Genomic DNA, 27,034 nt, shown 5'->3' with positions numbered 1-27,034 from the left:
CACACTCATGTTGGTGAAAGGTTGTCGTTCCGGCACGAAAAACCTTCGGGCCTTGCAAAGTGGTCGCAACGAGCGGATAAATCGTTTGGACGCGCATCGAACCGGTTAAAAGTGGCGCTTCTTTGTCCGTGGCCGCTCATTTCCTCACTTTTAATTTAAGCCGCGGCCTGGCGGCAGCAACCCCCTGCGGCCATTTGCAATTCTTCTGGAATTAGGCCAGAAAAAGGTCGTTTGGCCCGAAGGCCATAAAAGCCGCCGCTTTGGAAATGTTTGGACACGTTCGTCGGACGTCGTCCTTTTGTGCTTTTTGGAATTTGGGCTCTGTCATTATGGCGGCGATTGAGTGTTTGTTTTGCGCCGAATGAGCGACGTTCCCCAAGACGTGTCGTCGCGCGCCCGCTCAACGTCGGCGCAAAAAGGACTTCCTTTCTTCTCGTCGTCTGAAATCGGTTTTCAAACAAGCGAGCTCCAAATGCATTGGCGGAGATTAGCTCACGGCGAGCACAAAAAAGCCAGGACGGCGTTGGCCGAGTTTGCCTTCCTTTTGGCAAAGCGACTTGCGCTGTTGCGTTTGTGCTCAACGACACGTGAACGTCATTTTGTTTGTTTTTGTCCGTCGGGCAAAAAGGACTTTCTACGTTTTTGCCGCATGGCAAAATGTCCGTCTCTTCGATTGTGCTTTTTAACGTGATTGGATTGACGTGAGGCAACGTTTGGATGTAATGTTGGACGTGAAGTCCTTCGGAGTGGCCGACTTCTCAAAGTGTTCGCTTCCAGAAAGGAAAGCCTTCAAATCTTTCCTGGTGAAGATTTTTTTATTTATTTTTTTTTCTGTCACAGTTTGGCCGCAAGTTCCTTTTTTGGAGCCGTTGCAAATCCTTTCTTTCTTCTGACTTGTTTCCAGAGAAACGTGTTTCCTATGACATCATTTCCTACGCCGCCTCGTCCGCAAGCTTCTGTTTGAACTTTTCGTCCCCCGCGGCATCTGTTGGTATTTCATTGAGCAGGTTTTTTTTTTTTCTTTCTTTTTCTTGTGTGTGTTCACCATTCCCAGATCGTGACGCCGCGTAACGTCAGGAAGCTTTGTTTGCTTTTTCCGCGCCTCCCACAAAACGTTACCGCGGACGATTTACGAGCACTTGGCATCGTTATCGACTCGTGGCGTCTTATCTCTTCCACCGTCTGCGCTTCCATCCAAGGCGCTTCTTTGGAAGCCCGATGCTGTAACGACGGCTTATCGGCGACCTCATAAAAGAGCAACGTTGAATCGTGTCGGAGGACGAAGGCGAGGAGAGAAGACGCTCGTTGAAGCTTTTGATTTGGTTGAAGGCTGTTGCTTTATAGATGAGCTTCTGTGTCTTCTGTTCAAGGAAGGAAGGAAGGAACTAACTAACTAACTAACTAACGTGTTGCTGCTATGGCGTTTTGTTCTTTGGGTCTCAGAGGAGGAAGATGATGGCGGACGACGGGCCATTTCAAATGCGGCCTTGAAATGAAAAGAGGCTCCGTGTGTCTGCACGCGCGTCCTTGTGTCTCTGCACTTGATGCCGGTCGTCGTGGCGATGGCGAGGGGCGGGGGTGCGATTCATAGGATGGAGCAATATTGAAAATTCACAAAGCTCGTTCGCTCGCAGGGAAGGGAAGCGAGGTTTAGAGCGGCCAATCCTTTTAGTCACCAATAACAGGCTTCATTTCAAAATGAATTTCTTGTTGTCATGAAAACGGCAAACAGTCACTCGGACAACCGACAAGCCGAGAAGTCGGCTTGCGTTTTCGTAGCGTCGCTTTCCGACGAAACGAAAAGTCAGAATGCGTTTTAGCAGTGAATTAAAAATGGCGATCGCCATAAAAAAAAAAAGCCTGAAATTGTGGACGGGGGGATCATTTTCTTGGCAGCACCGCGGAAATCCTAACCCCAAAGTCGCCATCTGACTGTTGGCTGGCATCGCGTCCTCGGGGAGCGCCGCAAGCTGTTGCTTTTTTTTGTGATTTTATTTTTTTTTCAGACCTCAACAGTTGCCTCAGCAGCAGTTGTCTAATGCACCCCCCCCCCCCCACAAAAAGAAAAAGCGCCACGCTCCACCCCCCCGCGCCCCCTTCCCCTCACCCTCTGGGCTCAATTACCATCTCGTGGCTCGGTGGCGCAGTCGTGCAGCTTGCACGATCGCCGCGTGCTTCCGTCCCGACAACAAAAGCGTGAAAGGACGAGAAGAAGGCAAAGCATGTGGTCCCTTTCAGTTTGCGTTTCAGGTCGGATGCGGCGTGACTCGCGTGGCGTCATAGCAAATGGCAGCGTACGTCTCGCCAACGCGCACTTTGCTGACAGCAGCCGTCCAAGAGCGACGCCAAGAACGCCAATCGTCGGAATCCGCCGCTCTCGTTTCTTACGTCTCTTACTTTGTTTGCGTGGCGAGCTCCTCCGGTCTGCGTCGGGTCCAAATGCTGCGGAAGGACTAAGCGCAGCCTCGGGGGGGGGAATCGGGCCTTTTCTGCTGCCATTGCATGTTAGGCAGGCCCCGCCCCCTCTCGGTCCACGTTTAAAACTCGCTGGAAGACACCTTTTTATTCTTTGATGAAACTGTCGCTGTTCCGCTCTTCTTCTTCTGGTCTCGATTGTTTTTGTCTTTCAATTTCGATGCCAGCATGTGGAAAAGCGCTTTGTTCCAGCTCCGGCGGTTTTGAAATGCGCGCTGGAAATCGAGTCGTCTCGTCTGGTGTTTTGTTGCAGACGTATTTGAAGGCGCCGTGGGCCAATCGGGCCGATGGATCCCTGACAAATTCTTTCTCGCGCTTATCTATTGATAAGCGCCCAGGTGACCGAAAGTTCACGGCGCCTCGGAATGTGTCCGCTTTGTTCCGAGTATACTGTACGTATGCACACGCGTGCGCGTGAATGTCGGAAGCGGGCGCGACCAAAGCCGAGTCTGCGGAGATCACACTTGTCCGTCTCGCATCGGCTTGAGAACATTCCTGCCGATTGAATCGAGTTAATGCTTAAGCAGCGGCGTTTAACCTCCCCGGTGAGGCTGGTCACGGTTTGACAATGAGATCTTATTGCCTGCGGGACCTGCGGGACCTGCGGGACCTGCGGGACCTGCGGGACCTGCGGGACCTGCGGGACATCCGTCCGCCGCGCTGGAAAGCGCACAAGATGGAGGAGGGGTGGAGGTTGTTGGTGGGAACCAGCCAGTGCCGAAGTTTGCTTTGAGCGCCATGCGACCGAGGAATGGCATCCGAGCTTCTTCACATTTCTTAGCATTGCAGGCTAGGATGCCATTTTACGGAGTGACCGACCGATATGCTTTTTTTTCAGGGCCGATAGCGATTATTTGTAGTCACGGGGGCAGATGGCCGATATTTCAAGTTGATATTCATTGGTTGAAAAAAAAATTTTGCTAACTGAAACCTCCACAACTTGATTTCATTTAAATGCTTTTAAGCACGTGTTTATGAAACAACTTTAGTGATTTGAAAGCTTTTTCAGATCTTACAAAATAGACAAGGTGGTTGCACAGAGCTCAGCGTGTCTTATAGTTCAATGAAAACCAACTTTAAAGTTTACTACGACAAATATTTGTTGTGAGTTGTAGCAGATTCAAATTTCGCGTTACCTTGCTTGACTTGAGGTGAAAAAGCAAACAGGTAGCTTATTGCTGATTGGCTGCCAGCCACTACACAAGACACCAATCAGACGGCGCCGTGGGCGGCCCAATCTGCTTCTGTAGGCAGGGCCACCAGCACAGCAGAGAGAGAAAGGAAGCGTGCTGCAGCGGGCCAAAATAAACCAGCTTTGAATTTATCGGCCTTGAAAGTGAAAATAATCGGCAAAAAGACAAATAAAGGCCCCGACAATCGGCGCGGCCGTTCATCGCTCGACCGCTAATTTTTATCTGCCGTTGTGCTTCATTTGTTGGGAAACGACGCAAGAGTCTCCCTGGCGAATCTAAGACTGTCTTGCTCGCTGACTTTTGCCGCTCCAACTTTTGGTTTGGCTTGAGGATTTGAAATAATGTGTGCATGTTACCGTCACATTTCAAAGCGATTCAAATTCAATGTGATCCAAATGAGTCGCGCAAGAGCTCGGCGGGAATCGAAGGGGCGATGTCACCTGAGCGCTGGGCCAGGAGTAGCCTCACAAAACCAAAAAAAAACAGGTGTCCGTTTTCATGGCGTTGCAGGCATGCAGCTGCCTCCGGGACTTTGCTCTTCTTCTTCTTTTTATCAAAGCTTTTTTGCTTCCAGGCAGAAACTCGCATGAGACGCGAGTTCCGCTCGTGTGAACTTGACTTTGTGCCGAAAGACGACAGTTAGCATGCGCTGACTGCTAATGCGCCGCAAGCGCAAGTCTCTTCCTGTCCTTTACCTGAGTGGATTCTCGGTTGGTTTGGAATTTTCAGAATTTTCTGACTCATCTCTTGGCTCCAAACTTTTCCCGTCATCTGCTTCCATTTTGTTCGAACAGGCGCCGTCTCTTGCGGCGAGTCCGCCCGTCCCAACTCTCGTGTTGTTTACGGCCGGCGTGGACATGTTGCGGTAAACGGGCGCTCTCGAGTTTCACGCTTTTGATTCATCGGCGGCAGGAAACTTTCGTATGAATATTTAATTGCAAATCAATAACGTCCAATTGGGTTTCACGTCCATCCGGCGAAATGATTCCCAATTTGGCGTCTGTACATTGTGCACAACGGCGACAATGACGAATCGTTCTTGTCGGGCTCATGTCAGACTTGCAAAGCGCTTAACCAATTTGTTGTTAAAGTCATTCCGAGTGCGTCGTCTCGCTTCTTGAGTCGCAAAACGTTAAGGATGATTTCAACTGAATCATGTTGGTATTTTGAAGAGCACAAAGCGAATTTGGTCTTTTCCCCCTGAGGCGCAGGACGGACGAGACGGCCCCCCCCCGCCCCGCCCATGGCCACCCCCCTTTTGATCCCATTCCCCACTCACATCACACACTTGAAGATTGGTCTCCGTGGACGATGATGAAAGACGTGCCGGCTCCCTCCATGTCAATTAGCGACCCAGGCGTGTGCGCTCTGTTCACTTCTGCGGACGTGCGTGTCTATTGAAAGGCGCGCGCACGGCGGTGTCTGAGCTTGCTTAATGGCCGAGAGGACACATGTTCAATAATAAGGCCTGACAAAGGCGGGCGGGCGGCGGGAGGATGAAGGGCTAGTTAAGTGCGTTTCTCCTTTTCAGCCCAGGACGGCCTTTCAATCCCCCCAGAAAAAAAAATAAAAAAAACTTGCCCATCATTGCTCATCGAGCGGCCGCGGCGATGACCCAGCATCTATTCCAGCGGTTGGAAAGCATTTATTAGCGGAAGGCCAATAATTAGATCATGCCAACGATGCATTTTTATTTCCCAGTACACACAAACAAACACTGTCAGCAAACCCTAAAATTCTCTAAAATTGTATTCAAACCATTGTGATTTGAAATAACTAATACTGCTTCGTGAGTAAATGTAAACAAAGTATCTTTAGAGGGCAGAACACTCAATTGGAAGCCGGTGCTCCTGTTTTGTGTAGCAAAGGACATCACTTTGTGAACAAAGCGGCATACCAAATTATGAATTTGTAACTGGGGGGGCTTATTTTTTGGGGGAATGTGACAATCCTTCCGGGGAAGGCGGCCTTTATTGAATGCAACGCCATCAACTCCAACCGAAGAACAAAGCTGACAACCCGGCACCGTATGCTGAATAAACTTTTACACCAACTTTTCCTTTTTTAAAAAGTCAAGTTCAAGCCCGAGTTGCGTTTCATTTGAGAAGCTGCAGCGTTGTGTTTTCAGGCTTTTTTTCCTGAACAAGGACACATTGTTAAGACATTCCTTCAGGATGTCGGAATTCAGGTATTAAAAGTGCGCGCGCACACACGCACACGCGGAAGAGCAGAAGGAAGAAATGAGCAGAAGGCAACAATGTAGCCGCATTGTCCAGTAAAAAAAGAAAAAAAGATTTCAGCTCAAGTCTGAGCCGGTCCCGTTTCACGCGTTTCACGCGTTTCAGGCGTTTGTCACGGATTGGAGGCGACGCAACTTGACCATGTGTGTGGGCATCCATCAGCGCCAGTGAGAGTTAAGCGGCGCGTGCGTGTGTCCGCATGCGCGGCGGGCGGTACCAGCTGCCGATCGGACCTTGAGCTCCGTCCCGCTTCTCATTCCTTTGGGTCGCTCGTCCACGCTCTCCGAACTTGTTTGCTTTTGTGCTTTTCTCTGTCCTGGCCGTCGGGGGGGCGTCGTCCGGGCTGTTCCACTTGGACCTTGCGCCTCCTTGGCACAAAAGCCGGACTCCTGCGCGCTTGCCCGCCATAGCGCCCCCCCGCCTCGGCCCATCTGCTCGTTTGTGTGTCCGAGGACGATTCGGGGCGCCGGTGTGCCTCAAATCGTGTTGCTTTGGCAAAATCATTTCAAGTCTCTCGGATTCGTTTGAGGACTCGAGAACGAGGATGTTTTTTTTTGTTAAATTTCTGATTTCGCGTGACGTGAATCTGGGTTCTAAAAGTTCATCTGAGGCATGGTTAAGGCCAGAGCATCGCGTCGGTTCTTTGTTGCGTGATTCTTTTGGTCCTTCTATTTTGCAGATGTGTTCAGCCCGCTAGAAAAAGTCCATTTGATTGCGATCATGGATGTGAACGAGGCCGGTGCACGACGGCCTAAAATTCACGGACTGGCTTCACGGCAACGGTATACGTCTCGTCATGTAAAAAATGGCAATGGAAGGATTTCTGTTCTTATCTTGTTGCGGGATTTTGGCTCGGTCGGATTGGATGTCTCTGACGGGCAGACCCACGACGTGGTCATTTGAGATTTTTTGGGGGCTCTTTCCAGGGATCCTTCAAATACCGAAGACATTTGTTTCTATCGACGCCAAATTTCAATCTCGCCTACATGGATTTGTCCGTCACGACTCTGAAGAACGCGTCGCCGAAAAGACACAGGAAGTCTTTGGCAAGCAAAAGTCGCGCGAGCCGACGCGGCGACCGAAGCCTCCTGAACAAACAAAATGTCTGCGGCGGCCATATCGGACCGGTCCAGGCTGGCTTGGAAACACGCCCGGCGGGTGCTCGTGTTTGCGCGCAAACTTGAGTTTCCAGAAGCGCGCTGGAGCAAGTCTGAGTCGCTTTCACTTTTGGCTCGCTGCAGTCAAACTTCATTGTACGTGCACACTTCACCTTTTGACCCCCAAAAAAGAAAATACTCTAATATTTTGACAAGAACTTTTATTTCGATATTCTCTCTCCTTTCATTCCAATAATCTGCCACATTTGAATTCATATCCACTTTGTGTGTTTTTTTTTTTTTTTCTCTGTGAAACTTATTTTCCTATTCAAATTCTTTGCGGCGCTTTCTGCATTGTGCCACAAAAGGAGAGCAAAATCAGAAATAGGAATTGGTGTCAAGGAAGTATGTGCAAATTAGAGTCAAGCTTTGATGAGGAGGAGTTAAGTTTAGTCTGGCTTGTTAAGGAGAGTCTCATACTTGCTGACTTCAACAAATATTTCAAGTATTTTGAATTTTGTGGGATGCTTTGAATTAAAATATACAATCAGAAACATTTTGAGGGGGATTTCGTGTTTTTCAATTTCCACAAAAATGGTTTCCGCTCTATGATGAGAAAAACAGTCAAACAAGTACGTTTCCGTGGAGCCATTGAGTGACAAATTCAGTTGACCAAAAAAAAAGAAAAAGAGACGGATCCGTTTTTCAGACGCGTGACAGTTGGCAAAAGCAGCGAGGCAGCAGGAGTGGGAAGCTGTTGTCGCTCTTTACTCAGCTGCTGCCCCTGCCATCATATGGAGGAGGGGGGGGGGGCAAGGGGCGCAAAATACGACCAAAAAAAAGCAAAGCGAGAAAAAAATGAAATGGAATAATATCATATCCATTTATTTTTTTTGTCACGTCTTGGTCGTGCTCTGAATGTCCTCAATAGACAACACGGTTGTCCCCGTCGGCACGCTTCTGTTTTGTGTTTTGGTTTGGGCGTCTTCGCTCTCGCATCCTTCCAGCCGAAAATATGCGGGCCCATCTGTGGCAAAAGGTTCTGAATGGAGCAAACACTTGGTGAGATTTGCGCCTTTGTGAGTTTGTGTTGGGGGGGGTGGGGGGGGGGGAATCTGTGTGCCAGGTTGCTCATCAAAAACTCGTTTGTCCCAATCTCTCGCAAATGGCCGGAAAGCCAAACAGAAGTCAGCTCATTGATTTTGAATCCATCACAAGTTGTGCTGGGCCTGCAGCCGTCGGTCATCATTTCAAGAAGTTGCGGCCATTTGTCTGTAGGAGCACTTTGGGGAAGCGCCGTTTTTCGTGACGAGTGCACAAAGCAAAATGTGCACGTGCGGAGTTCCTCAGGGAATGGTCGAAGGGTCGCGTATTTTCTTGAAACTATTTGTCATTCTCCGCACCGCTGATCGTGTACTCGGTCTCGGGACGGTGCTGAAGCCTATCCCGGCCGACTGTGAGCACACACCGGACCGGTCGCCGGCCGGACGTAAACACCGTCGCTGATCCCGCGCTGCCCGCACACGCGTCAGGCGGATGACTTCAAGTACAAAAAAAAAAAAAAGTCTCATTTCTTTTTTTTAACAATAGAATATTTTAGTCCCATTTCCATTTCCAGTCGTTATTCTGGAGTTCCTCAGAGATCTGGTCAAGGTCCATTCATTTTCTACCCTCCCCATTTTCGTTCATTTCCGCTTCCTTTCGGCGTGCCCGTACTTTGTCGTTGAATCGTCCTCCTCTGTTTGCTTTTCCGCAACCGAAGATGTCACTCATGGAAAATTTCCGAGTGCCGTCAACTCCCGGCACCACTTTCGCATTCCTCCCTTCACGGTCGTTCTCGCCTCTTCCTGTTTTTGACAGTGCGCCCCTTTTTCCGGTCCCTGCCTGACTCGCGCTGCTTTGCGGGTCCCTTGCACCTGCACGGACACGCTTTTGCGTCTGCGTCTCAACACAAATGTCAAAATGTGCCCCGAGGGCGTCCAATCTCAAAGTGGAATGTCGCTAATTCTAACCTCTCCGTTTCCCAAAGCGCCGTCTTCTCCGATGACATTTCCCGACTGACGCTTCTCTGACATTCACAAGAGCGAGCGAGCGAGCGAGCGAGCGAGCGAGTGAGCGAGGGGACGGAAACGCAGGTGACTCACGTTGAAGGAGGGCCAGCCAAGCCGTCTTGGAAAAGAATAGACCTCGTCTGGCCTAAACAAATCGTCATCAAGAAAGCGTTAAGCACAAAATCAAGCAATATTCTCTGGAAAATTCAAGTCAATGCTTGGGAAAATTGGTGTAAAGGAAGAAAAAAAAACTTTTTAGGGGGGGGGGCATATCATAGTTCAGAACTTTCGGAAAAAAAGATTCTCCCATCGTGTTAATGATTTTTTTAAGTAGGAAACGCTCCACCATTTTGAGATCTTTAATGAAAATGGAAAAAAAAAAAACTGGATAAATGCGTGTGAGTTGAAGCTGAAAAGTCTCCTGACGAACGAGCAAAGCAACAAGCGCAGAGAATTTACATTTTATTTTGGCGCATCTTGTGACACAAAAAAAAAAAAATTCCAAATTGGCCCAAAAGTATTAAATATAATAATAATTATTATCGTAAATGAAAGAAACTCGATATGAAGTTTGTTCTTTGGTGCTTTGCGCTCAAGTCTGCTCACGAATGAAAAGCAAAGAGGAACGATGCCCGTTTAGGCGCCTTTGAGGTTCCCGTCTCATTGGAAGCCGTCGAAAAGAGTCGCAACATTTTTATGTCCGGCTCCTTCCCGCACTCGCCGACGTGCATTTCCCTTTTTGGATTTGTGCGTTTCAAGTTGCAAAGCTCAAGTGAATTTTCTATTTCAAATGACATCATGCCCAATGGCTGCTTTTTAGCCCCGCCCATCTTTCTTCAGCTCCCAATTGAAGCCGTCCTCCTCCCGCCTTTTGTTTGCTCAACATTTTTGCTTGGCAAGGGAGGAGGAGGAGGAGGTGCCAGGTGAGTTGAGGCGCAGATTGTTCCGTGTCAGCGCTCCAAACAAACCGCCCCCCCCCCTTCCCACACACGCAAACAATTGTCATGAAAAAAGAGCAGCAACATTAAAGTTTTGAAGCAAATGAAATGATCCTAAAATTAAAATCTGGTAAATACTAAGTTAATAATAACTTTTGATTTCATGCCAGCCACAGTCGAGTGCGTACCTGCGCCGAGGCACTACTTTTTAACATTTGTGCACTCCCTGGAAGGAAATACCGTAAAAAAAAGAAAAATGAAAAAAAAAAAAGTACCGTCCCACTGTTGTTTCAAATAAAAAAGAAAGCATCTTTTTTTGTGGGGGGGGGCGCAGTGCTCTCGTGGGAAAGCCGGCTCCTTCCTTTTCCTGACCTCTGCCAAACATCCAAACTGTGTTCTTAAGAAGTCAAAATTAATAACGAGGGAATTTGGCAAGAGAAGAAGCAACGCTCGGAGGATCAAAAGCGGCCCAAAACGTCCGAAGGGAGCCTCGCAATGACGACGTGCCGATTTCCAAATCCCATTTTCATCCGTTTCTTGTCATTTTGCAACGCAACGCCAAATGGACTTGGACTTGCGAGCGCTGCAGACGTGGCGGCAGGTTTTTGTGTTTCCGTTTCCATTATCTGCGTGGTCCATCGAGTCGGGGGCGGGGCCGCGCGCAGGTCTCGGCACGTCGTTGTTTTGACTCGCCCGGCTTGCGCGCATTCCGCGATGTTATCAAGCGGCTCCGGCGAGCTTTTGCTGATCGCCATCTGGGCGTTATTTGGCGTGACTTTTTGACGGATGGCGTTCCACACGGGCTCAACCATTCACACTTTTTCTTTCGCCGAATCCGTCAAAATATTTCGTGGATATTGAAATGGCAGCACTCGCGATTGACTTTCTTGTATCCAATTTCATCGCTAATGACTTCATCATCCGAGCTATGAATAAGAATCGAGAGACCCGACCGGTGTGGAAGAATATGATACTCGAGGAATCGCCATGCCCTCCATTTTTTCTCCTATTTTCTTTTTGTTTTGTTTTTTTGTTGTCTCCCTTCCTTCCTCATCACCTCTCATCATAACAGAGGTCAGCGGCCTGCGTGGCGGCGTCGGCCCGCTTTGAAATCCGGCCTTCAACATCTCGCATCCCCCGCGGGCGCCGTGTCAGCAGCCTGACTTTGATGTGCTTCCACAATGCGCCCGCTTCCGCCCCCCCCACCCCGCCGTCCACAAAATGTCCGCCAATCAATAATCACCTGACCCGGCCGTCCGCCGGGGGTCTCCCACCCGCCGCGTTTGCCTATTTGCCCCCCGGCCCGCGTGACCCCCGAGCCCCTCGCACGCCCGTCCCGTCCTTGCTTTCTTTCTTTTTACCAGTCCCGCCTGTCTTGCTGCGATGAAACAGCCTGTGTGTCTGTTACCGCGGCAACATGTAGCCCCCACCCCAAATCTCTTGTCGGAGGAAAATTTGCAATCACGGCAGCCGATACAAGAGGAACAGAAATGAAAAAGGAGTGAATTAAAACGAGATCAGCTGTTAGTTGATGATTATGGTGACCCCCATCCCCCCCCCCTTCTCCACGGAGATGATGGGCGACGACAGGTGGGCTATTATGCTGCAGATTAGCTGGCATGTCTGCGAGGTTAACACGCGCGCGCGCGCGCGCGCACACACACTAGCTAACACGTCGTTGACGTGGGCAAAAGTATCGGGACGCCCGAATGGCGCGACTGCGACCGGATGCTGAAACGTGGAACTCAGGAAGATCTTTTCTGAAGTATTGGCAAACTGTGAATGTGATGATTCATTTATTTTTGACCGAGTACAACAATGATCCAAGCGGACGCAAACAGTCGCTGCAGCAAAGTGGAGATTGTGGAGAATGCTAGAAAACCGAAGGACGGATGGTTGGAGGCTGAGGGCAAAAACTGAGTTTGGGAAGACTGCGCAAATGTGAATTTGGGACTTTTTTTGTCCATTTATCCGGTGAAACATTTATCCAAGCGGAGCTTAAGGGCCACCCCGGAAGTACACTTTATATTTTGCTTCTTGATTTTTAGCATTTGGAGCTGCGTGTGCATTTACGAGACCTGTCGTTTGCCACGGCAAGTAGCGCCATGTTATCCAGGAGGAGATTAAGGGCCGTTGCAGCAAAGTGGAAACTGTCGAGTCGTTTGTACCGTTTTCATTTTTTTGTCGATTCTACCTGCTGTTGGCTGCGTTAAGGAAAGTCGCGTTATCCTCGAAGAGACTAAGGGCCGCTGCAGCAAGGTCGACGGTGGTGTGCAGTTCTTCACTGTCTACTTTGTGTTCCGTGTCACATGCCACAACACAAAATGCGCGTTCGCCAAATTTGCGGCACATACCTGTCCCTCGTGGTCTCATCTTTGCCGTGCCGTTTCGAGTCCGCATCTACGCTACGTGGCGTCTGTTAATATTTTCCGTCTGCCGGCCCGTCTTGAAGTGTCGCTGCAAAAAATAGATCTTACTTTGTGTCAAATACGCTCTTGAGCAACGCAGACGCACGGAAGATAAGGCGGTGCCACTTCGGGCGCGTCGAAGCTGGCGTTTAACCAAAGGCCTTCTCTTATCTCCTTTTAACGAGACGGGAAATATTTGCGGCGTCCGTCTGTCCACGTCGGAATTGTTGTCGGTGAGCCTCTTGCACGGCCGTCCTGCCGAGCTGATTGGAATTCACGGAAAAAAAAAGCTCTGCCGCATGTGCGGGGGGTCAGCCACGGTCAAGCGAGCGCTGCAGCAACGTGGAGACTGCGGAGTATCGTCCCGCGGTGGTTATTTTTGCTTGCTAACAACGGCACTGCCAGATTTAACGGATATTCAAATCAGCTGTGAGAAAGAAAAGAATATTAATGAATTGTGATTATCTCAGAGGGATAGAGGCGGATTAATGAGGGAGCTTAGTCAGGTCTGGGCGCCTCTCGCCCAGATGCATGATGGGAGTTTGCCTCCTCTATCTGGCTGCAGAATGCTCCATGTGTCTCCGCCGGCGGGCTTGTGACCGTATCTTGCTGCCAGCCAGCCCAAGATTGCCGGTTTGCTCATGTGTGACTTACTGGAGTTCATCCAAGCATTAGAAAGTTAATCCGCCATAATGGGCAAAAAAGGCCCGAAAAAGAGCAAATTGGGGGAGGTGAGGTGTGGCTTGATAAGGTTTTTGTGTGTTTGTGTGTGTGTGTGTGTGGGGCTTATGACAAGATCAAAGGCTTCTGCCGCGTTTGGGGACGGCGGGCGTCGAGCAAAATCGCATCGCGTCTGACCAAAAAGACGCACGAAAACCACGAGAGAGCCTCGGTGAAGAAAAAAAACGGCCAGTCAGCGAGCAAGACTGGAAATTGTATTTCAAGAAATTGTCGTCACGGAAAACAATGATGTCACTTTTTTTTCCCACGGCACCTGAAGGCATCACGTGTTCACAAAAAAACAAAAGTCAAAGCGCAGTGCTCTTGAAGTCGCACGGATCGTCGTTTTATCGATGACGTTCCAATGTTGATCGAATCTCCGCTCATTCGCTTTCGTTTGCTTTTCCCTATCAGGCGTGCGGCATGTTTACGCCTCAGCCTCGACATCCCTCTATCGGCACAGCACACTCGGAGGGTGGGGGAGGGGCGTGGCAGGTGGGGGTCGCCTGCTGGATGGAGGAGAAGGAAAGAAAATGCAAAATGGTGCACTCCAGCGGGCCGTTATCTGGTTACCGTGACGCTGGCTGGACACTCCCCCTCCCCCTGCCCCTCCCCCTCGCCTCACTTTGTATTTGTGCATTGAAAAATCTTTTCTCTGTCATTTGATTTTACGAGGAGCTTTATCGCTTCACTTTTGAAGAATCTCTTGGAAAAGTCATTGAAACAGCCCAAAGGATTTTTATTTTCGATAACGCCACCAAAATGCAAATCCCGTCTGCTTGAACCTGTGAAATTAAAAAAGCGTTTATGATTCACGGCTCTGTATGCTCTAATGATTGACAGGTGAGCGCAGCCATGGATTCTTCAAGTGTAAAAATAATTTATCCAAAAATGCGAACGCCAAACCGTTTTCATTTCATTCGTATTTGCGACGGAAATGCGGCTCGCACTTCCCGCTCTCGCTCAAAGTTCCCGTTCTACGGTTATCGTCGACATTTTTCCTCTTTGCCTTTTGCGCGCCGGCGTCGTGAAACAATCGCAATTTCCAAAGTGACGTTAAAAATTCCCGAGCGGTGAAACGAGGACGCAAAGTCCGCCATCGCGTGGGTGTTGTTGACTTTCGCGAGCGTTTGCGTTTGGCCGGAACAAACGCTCGGCCGAAAAGGAAAAAAAAATCTGGACCACGGGAAATGTTTGCAGCCCCCGAGCGATGGCGGCCGTGTTGTCGATCGCGCTTCCTCGAAACTGAAATCAACGTGCTGGCATGAGCGTAAACGGGCCGCGTATTTCTGGAAATGACTTTGAGGCCGAATCGATTGAAGGGGAAGTGACGGAGAGCGAGAGAGCAAACAGCCCAGGCGGCGGCACTTTCTCCCGAGCCAGCCTTTTAGTCCGATTAGCCGCGGCCTTAATGTCTTTCCCGTTTTGATTTCCACGCAGTCCGGCCCGTCTCACGTTGACGGACGACAGATTTTCTTTGGCTTCTCAAAAGGACACGCCCAGTGAGCACGAGACACGTATCGACTGCGGCAAAGTCGCTCGAAACGCGAGCTTGACCCGACTTTTGACATTTTCACCATTTTCATGTCATCTTGGGTAGAGGATAAAGAATATATGCCCGTGAGGACCGCTCCGTTCTCTGCCCATCTCGCGCGCGGTGAGACGCCGAGGCGGCCGGCATCGCCCAAAACGAAACGTGAGCGCTTGTTGTTGTGGTTTTTCTTCCGTGCAATCAATTAAAAGCTAACCCAGACCATCAACTTAACTCCCGACCTGAAGTCAACGGTCACGTTTGCAACCGCCGTCCACGCGTCAACGTGGCTCGTCCTGCCCGTCTTCTCGCTTCGGCGCAAACGTACTCTTTGCGTCGGAACTTTCTAACATTCTAAACGCAAGTCCGTTCTGGAGTGACCGCCACAAAACTGTAGCGGCGCCGCATGAAGAAATCGCGATTGTAGAAAAGGCGTGACTCTCCGTGCCAAACGACGGCAGGCATCCATTGACTCCGATAAAGATGTGGCCGAGTCTCACAAGGAGGACTCCATTTTCCCGCCGCTTGCTCTTTTTTGTCACCTCACCTCATCCCCAACTTGATGTTTGGCCAGCGGCTGCCGAGGAGCGTCTCGCGAGGCTGCAAGGGCAAGAGGAGGACAACGTTGTGTTAATTGGAGGCCCCGCATGGCAGAAGGACGACAATATTTCGGGAGGGTTGCGCCCCGAGACATGAAATATTAACATCCTCTCTCATCTCTGGCCCCTCGGTGACACCCCACCGATTGCTTTTTTCTCTTTCTTTTTTTTCCTCTCATAGTCCCTCTCTGACTTCTTTGTGAAATTGAGTTTGGAATGAAAGAGGCCAGGCAGGGCGGGGAGAGAGCTAGCTTAGCGCGCTAACGAGCCGCTCTGTGTTTTCATTTGAAAAAAGAATGAGATTTTACTTCCTGTTTTCATCCAACGGAATTAAATATCAAAGCGTTTATTATGACTGAGCTGAAGTTGAAGCGATTGTCATGCTCGGGAATCAATCATGAAAGTCGCTGGCGTCACATTTTGGGGGGTTATTTTTGACGCATTAATGACCAATCGAAAATGTTTTGCTCTCCTTCGCAATGGCTGAGCAAAGTCTCAATGAAAAAAAGGCAACAGTCAGATATATATAAATATATATTTATTATTATTATTTATTAATTCTTTTATTTTTAATTCTACTGAAAGTTTCCTTCTGGATGTTGTGAACTCCTGTTTCCGTGCCGTCACGGAGCTCACGCAGCTCAACTGTTGTGCATTTGTCCTGCTCATCCTTTTGTCGGACAAAACACAGCGCCCTAAAATGCGCCCTCCGCTTTTAGTGGCCGCGCCGTTGCCACGACGACAGGGGGAATCTCATGTGCATGTGTTGCCCACTTCAACGTCCCAAAAAGTGCCACGTGGCGCACACGTGGGTTGACGCCACACTTGAGGGAGAGTCGCGGAGTTCACGCCGCTGAGGAATGCGCACACGAAGCTCGGCCGCCAGACGACTTGCGTTTGGCAACCGGACGACGCATTTTAAGTTCAACTCAACTCCAATTTTTGGATTTAGTTGCAACAAAACACGGTCCACAAAATGTGAAAAACCAAACCTATCAATGACCAACGCGCCTTCACGTTGGCGTGATTGAAGTCCGCATTGACCAATAGGAGCGAGCGTGACGTCATCTGTGAACGTAAACGAGTCACGTCGTCGTTTTCCAACGGCCCGCATTTTCACATTTGCCAATTCCTTTCATACATGAGCGTATCGGGGCTGATTTTGAAATGACAAATCTTTCTTGCACTTTTGCTCAACGTCCGTGTCGAAGGAGGGAGGTCAAACAGTCGTTTGAGAACGTCACAACATCTTACGCTCAACAATTAGTCCATGTAGTATTAAAAAAAGAAAAGCTAACACTAAAATGAATAAAAGCTCAACTAAAACAAAGCATTTTTCCCAAAAATAAATGAATCAAAACAAATAAACTTGCTTGAAAAGCAAAAAGTAACTTTAACGTCAAATTGCAAACTATTCTTAGCCTTAGCGTCATTTTTTTTTCACTGTTTTTGTATCGTACATTTTCTGGATCGTCGCTTCCGCAATGAAATGGGAAATGAGTGGAGTTGAAAAATTCAAAAAGGCAATTTTCAAAAGTAGGTCAACATCAGAATAGTCCAGAGCACGTTTGCCTTTTTTAAGTACTGAAACTCCTCCACCATCACCCAACGCTGAAGTGCCCCCCCACTCACCACATTCGCCCTCACTTTTTGATGCCCATTGTAGGCCTGCGAGTGCACGTGTGCGTGCACGTGTGAGCGCACGTGCGCGTGTGCGGCAGCAGCTGCCGGCCTGCACCTGTTCTGCTCTCGTCAGCCCTTCGATGACAGAACCGACGCTTTACGGTACCGCTAACGGTGGCTCGTCTTGGACCGCTTTGCAAATCGAGCGCAGATGAAGCCAAAAGCACTTTGGCTGCCTGAAAGCTTGCAAAGAGAATGGAATGGAATTCAGCTTCGTTTGTTTTTGTGATGGGAACGCTCCAGTTTGTGAATATATTTGCAACGCGAGGCAACTGGACATGAATAATAAATGGAATATATGCATATGTGAACGGTACAAACCGTACACAAATCAAAAGATATGATTTATAAAGACGTTCTTTGCATAAGTACTAGAGAGAGACTGGCTCCAATTTCCAAAGGCAAATTCTTTCTGTTTTTTTTTTGTTTTTTTTAACACAGTGGGCCAATAAGGCCCATTTCATTTGGCGAACCCACAATTGAAGTCACCTGAAAATTCAGATATGGAAGCGGAAAAAAAAGAGAGCAAAAGTGAGCAATGCAAGCCAACTTGACACCAACTCGCATCGTCGAGGGGCCCCTCATGCATGTTTTTGTGGTCTCCCCGATGGTTTGAAGCGGCTGCGTTGGCGGGACCGCCGTCGGACACCCCTGAGGGAGGTTTTGTGTGTTGTGGCTCACTTGCTTGGCGGTGACACTTTTTGCAATTTGAGCGTCGTTTCACGTGTTCTTTTAGTGGGAAAAGGCCATTTGGAGCGATGGCGTCGATCCAACCTTTGGTGACCTTCTGCATGAGGTGACTCAGTCCTTGCGCCGTAACTCTGTTTGCTTTGCCAACAGTCCAACTCACAATAATCCACTTAGCCACTAAGGTTGTTTTGGACCACACACTCGCACTCATACAGGTACACACACACACACACACACACACACGCACACGCATGTCAGTGCACACGGGGACCATGATGCACCCCCTCCCCCTTCAGAGCTGTACAGTCACCCTCCCTCATGAGCAACGTTTGGGTTAGCGAGAAGACGAATAGGTCCTGTCTCTCTCTTTTTTTTGTGGACTTTTTTTTGGGCCCTCTTCTCCTCGCCAGCGTGCGTGTGCGTTGTGTATTCAACAATGCTCTTTGAGAGGGGGGCTTGAAACAAGTCTTGGTTTTGATGTCCGCAATACGCAGTAGGTGAAAGGGAAAGGAGAGGATCCAGTTGGCTTCTTCTGTTAATGAGGACGAACGTGTGTGCGCGTGTGTGTGTGTGTGTGTGTGTGTGCTTGCGCGCACTTCAGCAGAGAGGATTTGAAGCAAAGTGCATAAAAGACTCGAGCAAGAGCATTGAAGACAGCTGCGCATTAACTTTTCAGGAGACGCGGGACCGATACCGCTTCTGCGAGTCTTCTCCACTCTGCTCCCATGCTTTGACTCTTTGACAGTGTCTCACTCACACACTCACACACACACACACACGCACCCCCGCACACCCCTGCACCCATACTGTACTTAACTGTAGCTTTTTACCATTTTTCAGTTTCTCATAAAAACACCTCAATAATAGATGAAATGTGTGTGTGTCCACATGGCAGTCTGACCGTCTCATTCCCATCTGTCTCACAAGCCAGTCATGCCCCCGTCCGTCTCTCACACACACTCACCTTTCCCTCTCTTCGGGTAAATGGGATTATCTGGCCTGCGTCAGCTAACGAGACCCCCGTGTAGCAACCCTGCCCTGCTCCCATTTCCCTCCAAGCCAAATGACCACACCCATTCTGTCTGCGCACACACGCACACACACACACACACACTTGGCTCAAGGCTCACACTGGATTGACGATTCCCTAATTTTGATTCTAATTGCCAAGCTCTGTCCGTCCAGCTGCCTGTTTTAGAAAACAAATGAATCACTCCAGGGCTAAACATTGTGCACGTGTGTGTGCGTGTGTCTTACTGTCACACATCCTCATAAACTGCAACATCCCAGCGACTCTCCACCAGATGCAAATTAAGTTTGCGTGACGTCCGAAAGATCAAACACGCGGACTAAACATGTTACATTTGGACTCTTTCTACATGAGCCAGTGAGTCACTTGATCTTGCGTGCGTGCGTGCGTGCGTGTGCGTGTGCGTGTGAGTTTCCCAAGCAGCTGCTCTTTTTTGGCCCCTGTGCTGGTTTTGGGCTGGCCGGGTCACAAGCGGATCCTTCTGGCAAACTGAGAGAGTGAGACTTAAGTCCGGTCGTCGGTCGTCATGGCTCGGGTGGACGCTGCCCGACAAAAAAAAGAGTCATCGGCGCCAACGAACATCCATGCAAACGTCGCCACTCGACTGACCTTTGAGCGCTTTGAGGGTCTTGTTGAATTGTTGGGTCTGACGTGACCCGCTCGGAACGTGTCTCCCACTTTTCCCATCGCACACGCTGGCCTTTTTGGGTGCGCTTTTCTTGTTGGCATGATCGGCGGTTCGGTCTGAGCCGCTTCCGCCGGCGAGGGTCGCTGGCGTGCCGGAGCCCATCCCAGCCGCCTTCGGCCAGGAAGTAAGAGAAGAGCAAATCCTGATGCCGAATGAGGATGGATAAAAGGCCGACGAGGCCGACGCCGATGGACGTCTGAGTTGCGAGCGCGCCGCGGCTGACGGACGTCGCGACTCGTACGCTGCCATACGACTCACATTTGTCATGCCGACACGTCGCCAGACGACGACCCGACTGCCGCCATCGAGTGGTCGACACCCAAAATGCCACACCAAAGACGAGCCGCAAATTTGCTTTCCTTTTGTTTGCAACCCGAGAAGAAAAGGGAAAATCCTTCTCCTCTCGTGTTGTCAGCTATTATTTCAGAAATATGCTGACACGGCTTTTTTTTTTCCGATTGGTGCCGCATTTCCTTTCCGGTTGTCCACTCGTCTCTTCTCTTATTTCAGCGCAGACGGCAAACACGCTCTGGTCCGTCTCGGCCCCGTTGCGAGGACGTCCTCCTCCTCCTTTTCCTTCGCTTCCCGCTCGCTCGCAACGCATTAATTATTCACACGTCGATTTTGGAGCTGAGAAATGGACGACGCGCTTCGCTTGCGATTCGGGCGCGACTGGCGCGAACGTTGCGGCGCTAACCACGTATGTCTTTGCCTCAGGTGCGTGCCGAGCGTCGGTGACGGTCGAGGTGGCTCCGAAAGCGGAGGTGTTGAAGGACGACACGGCCAAGCTGCCCTGCGCGTACACCGTGTCGCCCGCGTCCGGCAACGCCATCGTGGAGTGGCACATTGTGAGCGACGCGGCCACGCAGCACGTTCGCGGGACTCGGCTACGTGTCGGCTGAGCTTTTTTTTTTTCAGGAGCTTCAAGGAAACAGGAAGCGCGTGGCTTACCGCACGCAAGGCGGCGAGGCCAAGAGCGACAAGGACACGCCCCTGAGCGGCCGCGTCGGCATCAGCGAGGACTTTGCCTTAACCGTCACCTCCGTCCAACCCTCCGACGGCCTGGTGTTCATCTGCTCGGTCACCGCCGGACCGGCCGGCAACGGGGAAGCCTCCACCGTGCTCAAAGTCTTCTGTGAGTTTCTACAAATGAAAGTTTTGCCATTTTCGCGTCGTCGTCTTGATCGTTGAAGTGGAAGCTTGATCGTCGGCCTTCCGACAATATCAAACGTTTGAATCTTTGCGGTGCCGCCACACGACCAATAGATGAGTAGGAAACTTGCGTGCGGAATTACCGACACGAGCGCGGAAGCGGTCGTCGAAAGCGGACTCGGCATTTTGATGTCGCGACAAATATTCCGACACGTGATGAGAGAAAATGCCATCGGGCCTGGTAGTTGATCGAAAGACATTCCTTGTTGATTTGAAAGCTTTCCTGAGACCGGATCAAATGTTCACACGCTTCAAAATAGACGCCCGCGCCTTTCCGTTGCGGAAGGAAGCGAGCCGTTAAATCCGGGACGATGGCGATGAAAGTAAAAGTAAGAAGGGTGTCGAATCAGGGCTGAGTGTGGGCGGTCCGAGGTCACGCATGCGGTTCCGGATGTTATTTCACTGACATGCATCAGCGGTTGAACTTTTCATCAATGTCGTCAACAATGATTAGCCGGCTGTTAATTGACCCCCGGTGACCTTCTCCGAGAAGATTGCTGAGCGGTGGACGCCGCCCGTCACCATATTTGATGTTTGGCCCAAAGAACCGCTCACGGCTTGTTTTCAAAAGACTTTTTTGACCAAACGAAATTCTTCTCAATTTCCGTTGAAGAATAAAACGAGCGACAAAATCGATTTGCGTGTGCGTGTGACGTGACCCTTATCGGCTCATGCGAAGAGGGTCACGGTTGGAATAACGCCGAGCTCGACTGAATGAACAAGGTCAGAAGCCGGCGTGGTCTGGAGGTCGAAGGTGCGGGAGTTGCTTCCTCCGGATCCGAATGAGAATGATCGCATCTCATCTTCCTTTGTGTGCTTTCAGTCGCTCCGGAGAAGCCCACCCTCACGCGGGCGTCGACGCAAGCCATTTCGGTGGGACAGCCTGAAAGCTCGGAGGTGTGTTTGCAATGTCATCAGCTACTGTGTGCGTGCGTGCGTGCGCACTGACATGAACTGGACACCTCATTGGTTACACGTGCACATTTTTACGACGTTCAATCGGAAATTTTGTTCCTTCTATTTTTCTCCCAGCTGGTCCTCGAACTCCAAATCCCGATTCATTCATCTTGTTGACACCTGCAAACGATTTAGAATCGGATTCATTGTCGGAAAAGCACGTGATTGTCCGATGAGGGAAAAAAAATCCCATTTGATCTAAATGGTCATTGGAATAGCGTTAAATTCAATTCAAAAGTTTCGGAGATGTTTCGGATGACTTGCTTTTTGCGTCTTGATTGCGGCCAACGGTGGAAATTGCCTCGTTTGAAGCGCCTGCCGGTGTTGGTTGTCAATCACGATTTCAGTGGAGAACAGTGATTCCAAAAAAAAAAAATGCGACTGATTCTGTCAAGGTTTTGCATTTTGTGTGCAAGGACGATGCGACGCAAAGCAAACTCTTTGTTCCCGTCAATCAGATCGGTAGCTGCGTGACAATGAACGGACACCCGCCGCCAAGGATCATCTGGTTTAAGGATGGCCAACCCCTGGCCGAGGTCAAAGACAGAAAAGAAAGTATGCGGCCCAATATGACGCCATCTTGTCACGTCGAACGCGACTCACGTTGTCATTCTTGTTGCCACAGAGACGTACATGGTTCCGTCTCTGGTGAAGGAGGCGTCGGGCCTGTACACCGTCAAGAGCACGCTCTACATGCGGCCCGCCAAGGCCGACAAGGACGCCGTGTTCCAGTGCACCGTCGAGTACGGCATGCCGGGCGACCAAATCAAGCAGAAGAAGTCGGACAGCATCGACCTCAACCTCAACTGTGAGCTTCCGCCTTTGAAAATGTCGGCGCGGTTGGCAAATTGTCTCCACGCTTGCGAACTTTCGAATGAAAGAATTCTAAAATCGGTTTGTTTGGGAACAATTTCACGATTGGCTAAGCTGGAGACTCGCGGAATCGTCCGCGTGGCTTTTTAAGAGGAATCCAGTTCAAAAGAACACAAACAAAACTGCTCAAGTGGAAAAGGAATGCTCTTTTGCTATCATGTCGTCTTGTTTTTCTTGTCGTCAAATGTTTATGGGATGCCAACTATCTTTCCGTTGGTGGAATTCAATAAAAGGAAAAAAAAATCTGAGATTTTCTCATCACGTTCGGTGCTTGCCAATTATTTTCTATTACGCCCCCCCCCCCCAGCAAGAAGAAAACAATTTGCGCCCCCCACCGCCGCAACTACAAAATAATGGCATTTTCGTGACAAAACCAACCTGCAACGTTGAGTTGCGTACAATGGGCAAGGAGAGCGCCACTGCCCACTCCTGGAGTGGAGGTGCCATTACACTTTATTGTAGGACGGCGGGAAAAAAAAGAAAGTTTTGCCCTCCTCAGCATCGCACCGCGGCAGCTCGTGGCTCTTTTGCTGGAATCAAATGGAATACAAAAAGTTCAATCAAAAGGATTTCATGTCGTGTTTTGATTTGACGATGAAAGTCATCTGGTCACGTTAGCGCTAGATGCTACGCTTAGCATGCTTGTGGCTCTTTTAGTGCAATTCAGTAGAAATAAGTTTGGGGTTTTTTCTTCTAACCCATGAACGTCGTTGCCAGTGTCAGCTAAAGTATTTAGATTTTTTTTTTTCCCCGACTACTGAAGTCCATGTTAGCTTGCTGAAGTTGTCGTCATTGAGCTGATTCTTTGCCGGCGTCACGCTTAATACGCCGCCGCAGAAGACAAAGAATGCGGAGGACGAGGCGAGCGAAGAGGAGCCGCTGGGAAAGTGCGGGTGGAATGCTTTGCGGGAATTCTCACCTGTTCCCTTCCTCGTCCGTCTAGACCCTTCGGAGACGGCAACGTTTACGCTGCTCAACGCCGGCGCCATCAAAGAGGGAGACAACGTCACCATGAAGTGCGAGACGGACGGCAACCCGCAGCCCGAGTTCGACTTCACCAAAGACGTACGTTCAAAGAAATGCCGTCCAATCCAACGGAAGGAGAACACGGCTTCTTTTTTTTGTCTTTTTCTTTTTATTCAAAACGGTGGCGGCGCCAACGATGAAAATTCGCAGGTCGTTGCTTTCCGTGCAAAACGAAAACACTTTTTCATGTTCAAACAAGAGCAAACAAAAATGTTGCGTCAAAACTCACATAAAACGAAACTCAAGAATGCAAAGCACCAAATAAAGTCGCAAAATCAATTTGCGTGCTCACTTGTTGCTAGGCAGAACTCGCCGGAAGGTCGTAGGTCGCAAATTCACATCTGTTCATTGAGCCGAGAGTTTTTTTCAGGACGGAAAATCCAAAGAGGCTCTTGAGCTTTCTTTCTTTTTTTTTTTTTTTTTCTCGCTCCCTCCCTCCAGGACAAGGTCGTGATCGGCCAGGGCGGCCTCCTGACGTTGAAATCCGCCAAGCGCAGCGACGCCGGCGTTTACACGTGCAAGGGCATCGACTTCGACAACCTCGACGCCGACCTGACGGGCGAGATCACCCTCAACGTGCACTGTGAGTGAGCCGCGCCCGCATCATCGCCCCCTAGTGGCGGCGTCTTTTCTGCAAATGTTGACGAGTAGCACGGAGCCCGAAAAGTTGAAAGCATCGAAAACAACTCGCAAGTCCGAACGTTCTCTGTGTGCGTTTTCTTTCGGGACTTGACTGAATTCCTATTTCCCAATTGTTTTGATTTGTCATCGGATAGCTGTTCTTTACGCCACGGATGTTCTGGACCACGCTCATAATCGCTCATGACGGCGTGAGGAGGACAAAAAGCTGACATTTGGCCAAATTATGGTTCCGACCGTCCGATGGGATTGTGCTCGCTTGACGCGTCATCCTAATTTGAGTCGATCAAAAACATGAAGCGAAGTTCACCTCTCAATTTTTTTGCCCTCAATTTTCACTTTGTCCTTGCAAATATTCCGCGTTGTGTTGAGCTCATTTTTTTTTCCGCTTTCTTCATGTCAGACATGGACCCAATGAGCGTGACTCCGGCGAAGCCTCAAGTGGTCATGCTCGGAGACGGCGTGGAGTGGCAGTGTAAGACCAAAGCCTCGGCCCCGCATACGGTGCAGTGGAAAAAGGTGAGCGGCGCGTTCTCATCTGCTTTCGCTCCTTCGGCGAATTAGCGAGGTGATCGTTTGGAGAAGAATTTTATGTGACCTTTCATTTTCGGGGATGAGCCTTGAAAATGGATGGAGCCCCCGAAGTCACGTTCACGTGAAATTTGCGGTCCTGAACAGACACACCCCAAAAAATGTTCAAAAGCCCAGTCTGAAAAGATGCGAGAAGTCGCCCATTTTGCTTTGTCGAGGCCGTTTTGGGATGAGATTTTTTTCCCATTGCTAAGACATTTGAACCACCGATCGAGACGGACGTCATTGTATCCTAAACTCGTTCTACATTGACTAAAAAGGGATTCTGATTAAAAAAAAAAGTGAGTTTTCATCATGACGGGTGGGCAAAGTCGAAAATGGATGGATGGCTGTCCCTAATGAAGCGTCCTCAGAAGGCAGCGACGGCTTACTTGCGTCCTTCGTGTTTTCATCTCCGCAGGGTTCCAAAGTTCTCTCCCAGGACGGGACGCTCTCCATCACGGCCGACTCGTACGAGAAAGACGGAGAGTACGTGTGCGTCGGGGCCGTGCCGTCCGTGCCGGGGCTGACGGGCCGGGCGAGCGCCGCCCTCTCCATCAAAGGAAAGCCCGTGATCGAGACGCCGGTCGGCGGGGAGGTGTCCAACCAAGGAGATGCGGTATCCCTCAGGTGCTCCGCTTACGGCTCCCCCGTCCCGCAGTTCACTTGGAGGCCGTCAGGAAAAGAGGTACGCAAATTTAGTGTCCGGCTTGGAGAACATTTGTTCCCTGTCAAATATTTGAGAAGAACAAACTTCTCAGCAGAATTCTTATTTGATTGCAAAGCAAAACTGTTGAAACAGATCGCGCCAACTTCAGAGCCAAAATTGGCTTTTCGTCGCCCTATTTTGTTCTGAATTCACCTGAGTTGAAAAGAAAAGCCGCCATCGGCGAGCGGCGGCGTGGCGTGACGTCAAGTCCAATCCGAAAACCATCACAAATTCTGCCGCCTTTCCTTTGCAAATGCGGATGCATGAAAACGCCAAAGGAGGTCTGAATGGAAAAAGGAATCTTTGTGACGGCGCTGCGTGTGCGTGACGGCGTTGTCTGTCCCTGGCGCAGTCGGTGACGGTGGAGGGCAACAAGGTGGTGAGCACGGTGGTCCTGGCGGCCAGCGCCGCCGTCATGAAGGACGGCGTGACCTGCGAGGTGGCCAACGAGCACGGCAACGATAGCAAGACCTTCAGCGTGTCTCTCAAAAGAGGTCAGACCACATTTCACGTCTCCGTTCTCTTTTTTTTCAAGACCAACGATGAATTGGCCCATAAAAGCTCGGCAGAAAAAAAGCGTTCAGCTTCAACATCCGTCCCATCCAAAAAATAAGTCATGTGCAAAACCACTTTTTTTAAATAGCATTAAAAAAAAAACCTAGTGATGTTAAGCGATGACATTTTTTGAACTAATTAAGCGCCCAAAATTCTGAAAAATTCCCCAAAATGATTCAAAGACTGTTCTGATCGTTTTCTGCGATGGTTGAATTCCTTGGAAATGGAGCCATCTTGGCGGGAATTTTTCAAACGTCTCCATATCGCCGTTCCCGCAAACACGACGCTCGAGACACTCGAGTCGTGTCGCTTTGCGAGGCCCGGTGGGAACTTGAGCGCGTTGTTTTGTTCTGAGAGGATGTGCGAAAGACGGACAGCGAATCGGATTGCTGGGTTGCAAGGAATGCAAATGAAATAAAACGGAGTTCAAAAAAAGGAATCTTGGGTTAGCGCTTTCATTTGGAATAAAAACAAATTGAACTTTCTACTAATTAAGACGCATCTTGTTTTTTTTCTACCAAAAAATTACAAAAATTCCAAATATGCATCAAACCAAAAATGCTCATAAAACAAAGCAAAAAAAAAAAAGGAAGCCAAAGCAAAATTGTGTTGACTCACGTTTTGACTTCCTGCACATTCTTGATGTTGTTCTTTGCACCGTGTGGCCGTTTCACTTTCTTCTTTCTTTTCTTTTTTGTCGTTTTTGTTTTGTTTTTTTGCAGCTATTCACAACTCCGCCGACAGAGGTAGCGCCTTCTCCCTCCTCCTCCTGCTCCTTTTGTCCCTCCTGCTTTCAGGACTCGGTGTTGTACAGACCCTGTCCTTTTAGAACCACCCCCCCCACCCCTTCCCCTTTACACACCTGCCCACCTTCCCTCCATCCTCACACACACACACACACACACACACACACACCGCTGCACTGCAATCTTGTACTTGCTACCAAACACTGTGGATATTGTATATTGTTCTTCTTTTTCTTCTCTTGTCACCTTTGTCATTTCTGTCCGATATTTGTTTTTTTTTTATTTAATTTTTTTGTGGCCCTCCGGGGACAATAAAGGATTCTATTCTATTCTTTTCTCTTCTATCCCTTCCTTTCCACTCTGTGTGCGTCTCTTTTGGGATTCTAGTTGCACGCCCGTCCTCT

The 27,034-nt window shown here is 49.5% G+C and overlaps 1 protein-coding gene across 3 annotated transcripts in view; it reads left to right on the top strand.

Annotated features, from left to right (window-relative positions):
- bcam (basal cell adhesion molecule (Lutheran blood group)) overlaps positions 1–27,034 on the top strand; it is a 33,535-nt gene that overhangs the window by 2,087 nt on the left and 4,414 nt on the right. For 2 of the 3 annotated variants that reach the window (XM_088306023.1, XM_088306024.1), the window contains exons 2-12: positions 20,061–20,191; positions 20,262–20,478; positions 21,379–21,452; positions 21,971–22,067; positions 22,138–22,320; positions 23,329–23,450; positions 23,853–23,994; positions 24,454–24,569; positions 25,042–25,308; positions 25,682–25,823; positions 26,607–26,630. In XM_088306023.1, coding sequence (XP_088162149.1) covers positions 20,061–20,191; positions 20,262–20,478; positions 21,379–21,452; positions 21,971–22,067; positions 22,138–22,320; positions 23,329–23,450; positions 23,853–23,994; positions 24,454–24,569; positions 25,042–25,308; positions 25,682–25,823; positions 26,607–26,630 — 1,515 coding nt within the window. The remainder of the gene's footprint in view (positions 1–20,060; positions 20,192–20,261; positions 20,479–21,378; positions 21,453–21,970; positions 22,068–22,137; positions 22,321–23,328; positions 23,451–23,852; positions 23,995–24,453; positions 24,570–25,041; positions 25,309–25,681; positions 25,824–26,606; positions 26,631–27,034) is intronic. The other variant, XM_088306026.1, reaches the window with a different exon arrangement.

The sequence above is a fragment of the Idiotropiscis lumnitzeri genome, chromosome 10, assembly GCF_059441095.1.
Source record: "Idiotropiscis lumnitzeri isolate Australia: NSW breed Sydney's pygmy pipehorse chromosome 10, RoL_Ilum_1.0, whole genome shotgun sequence".
NCBI classification, from domain to species: Eukaryota; Metazoa; Chordata; class Actinopteri; order Syngnathiformes; family Syngnathidae; genus Idiotropiscis; species Idiotropiscis lumnitzeri.
The sequence above is the reverse complement of the archived record's forward strand: the minus strand, read 5'-3'. Positions and strand labels throughout refer to the sequence as shown.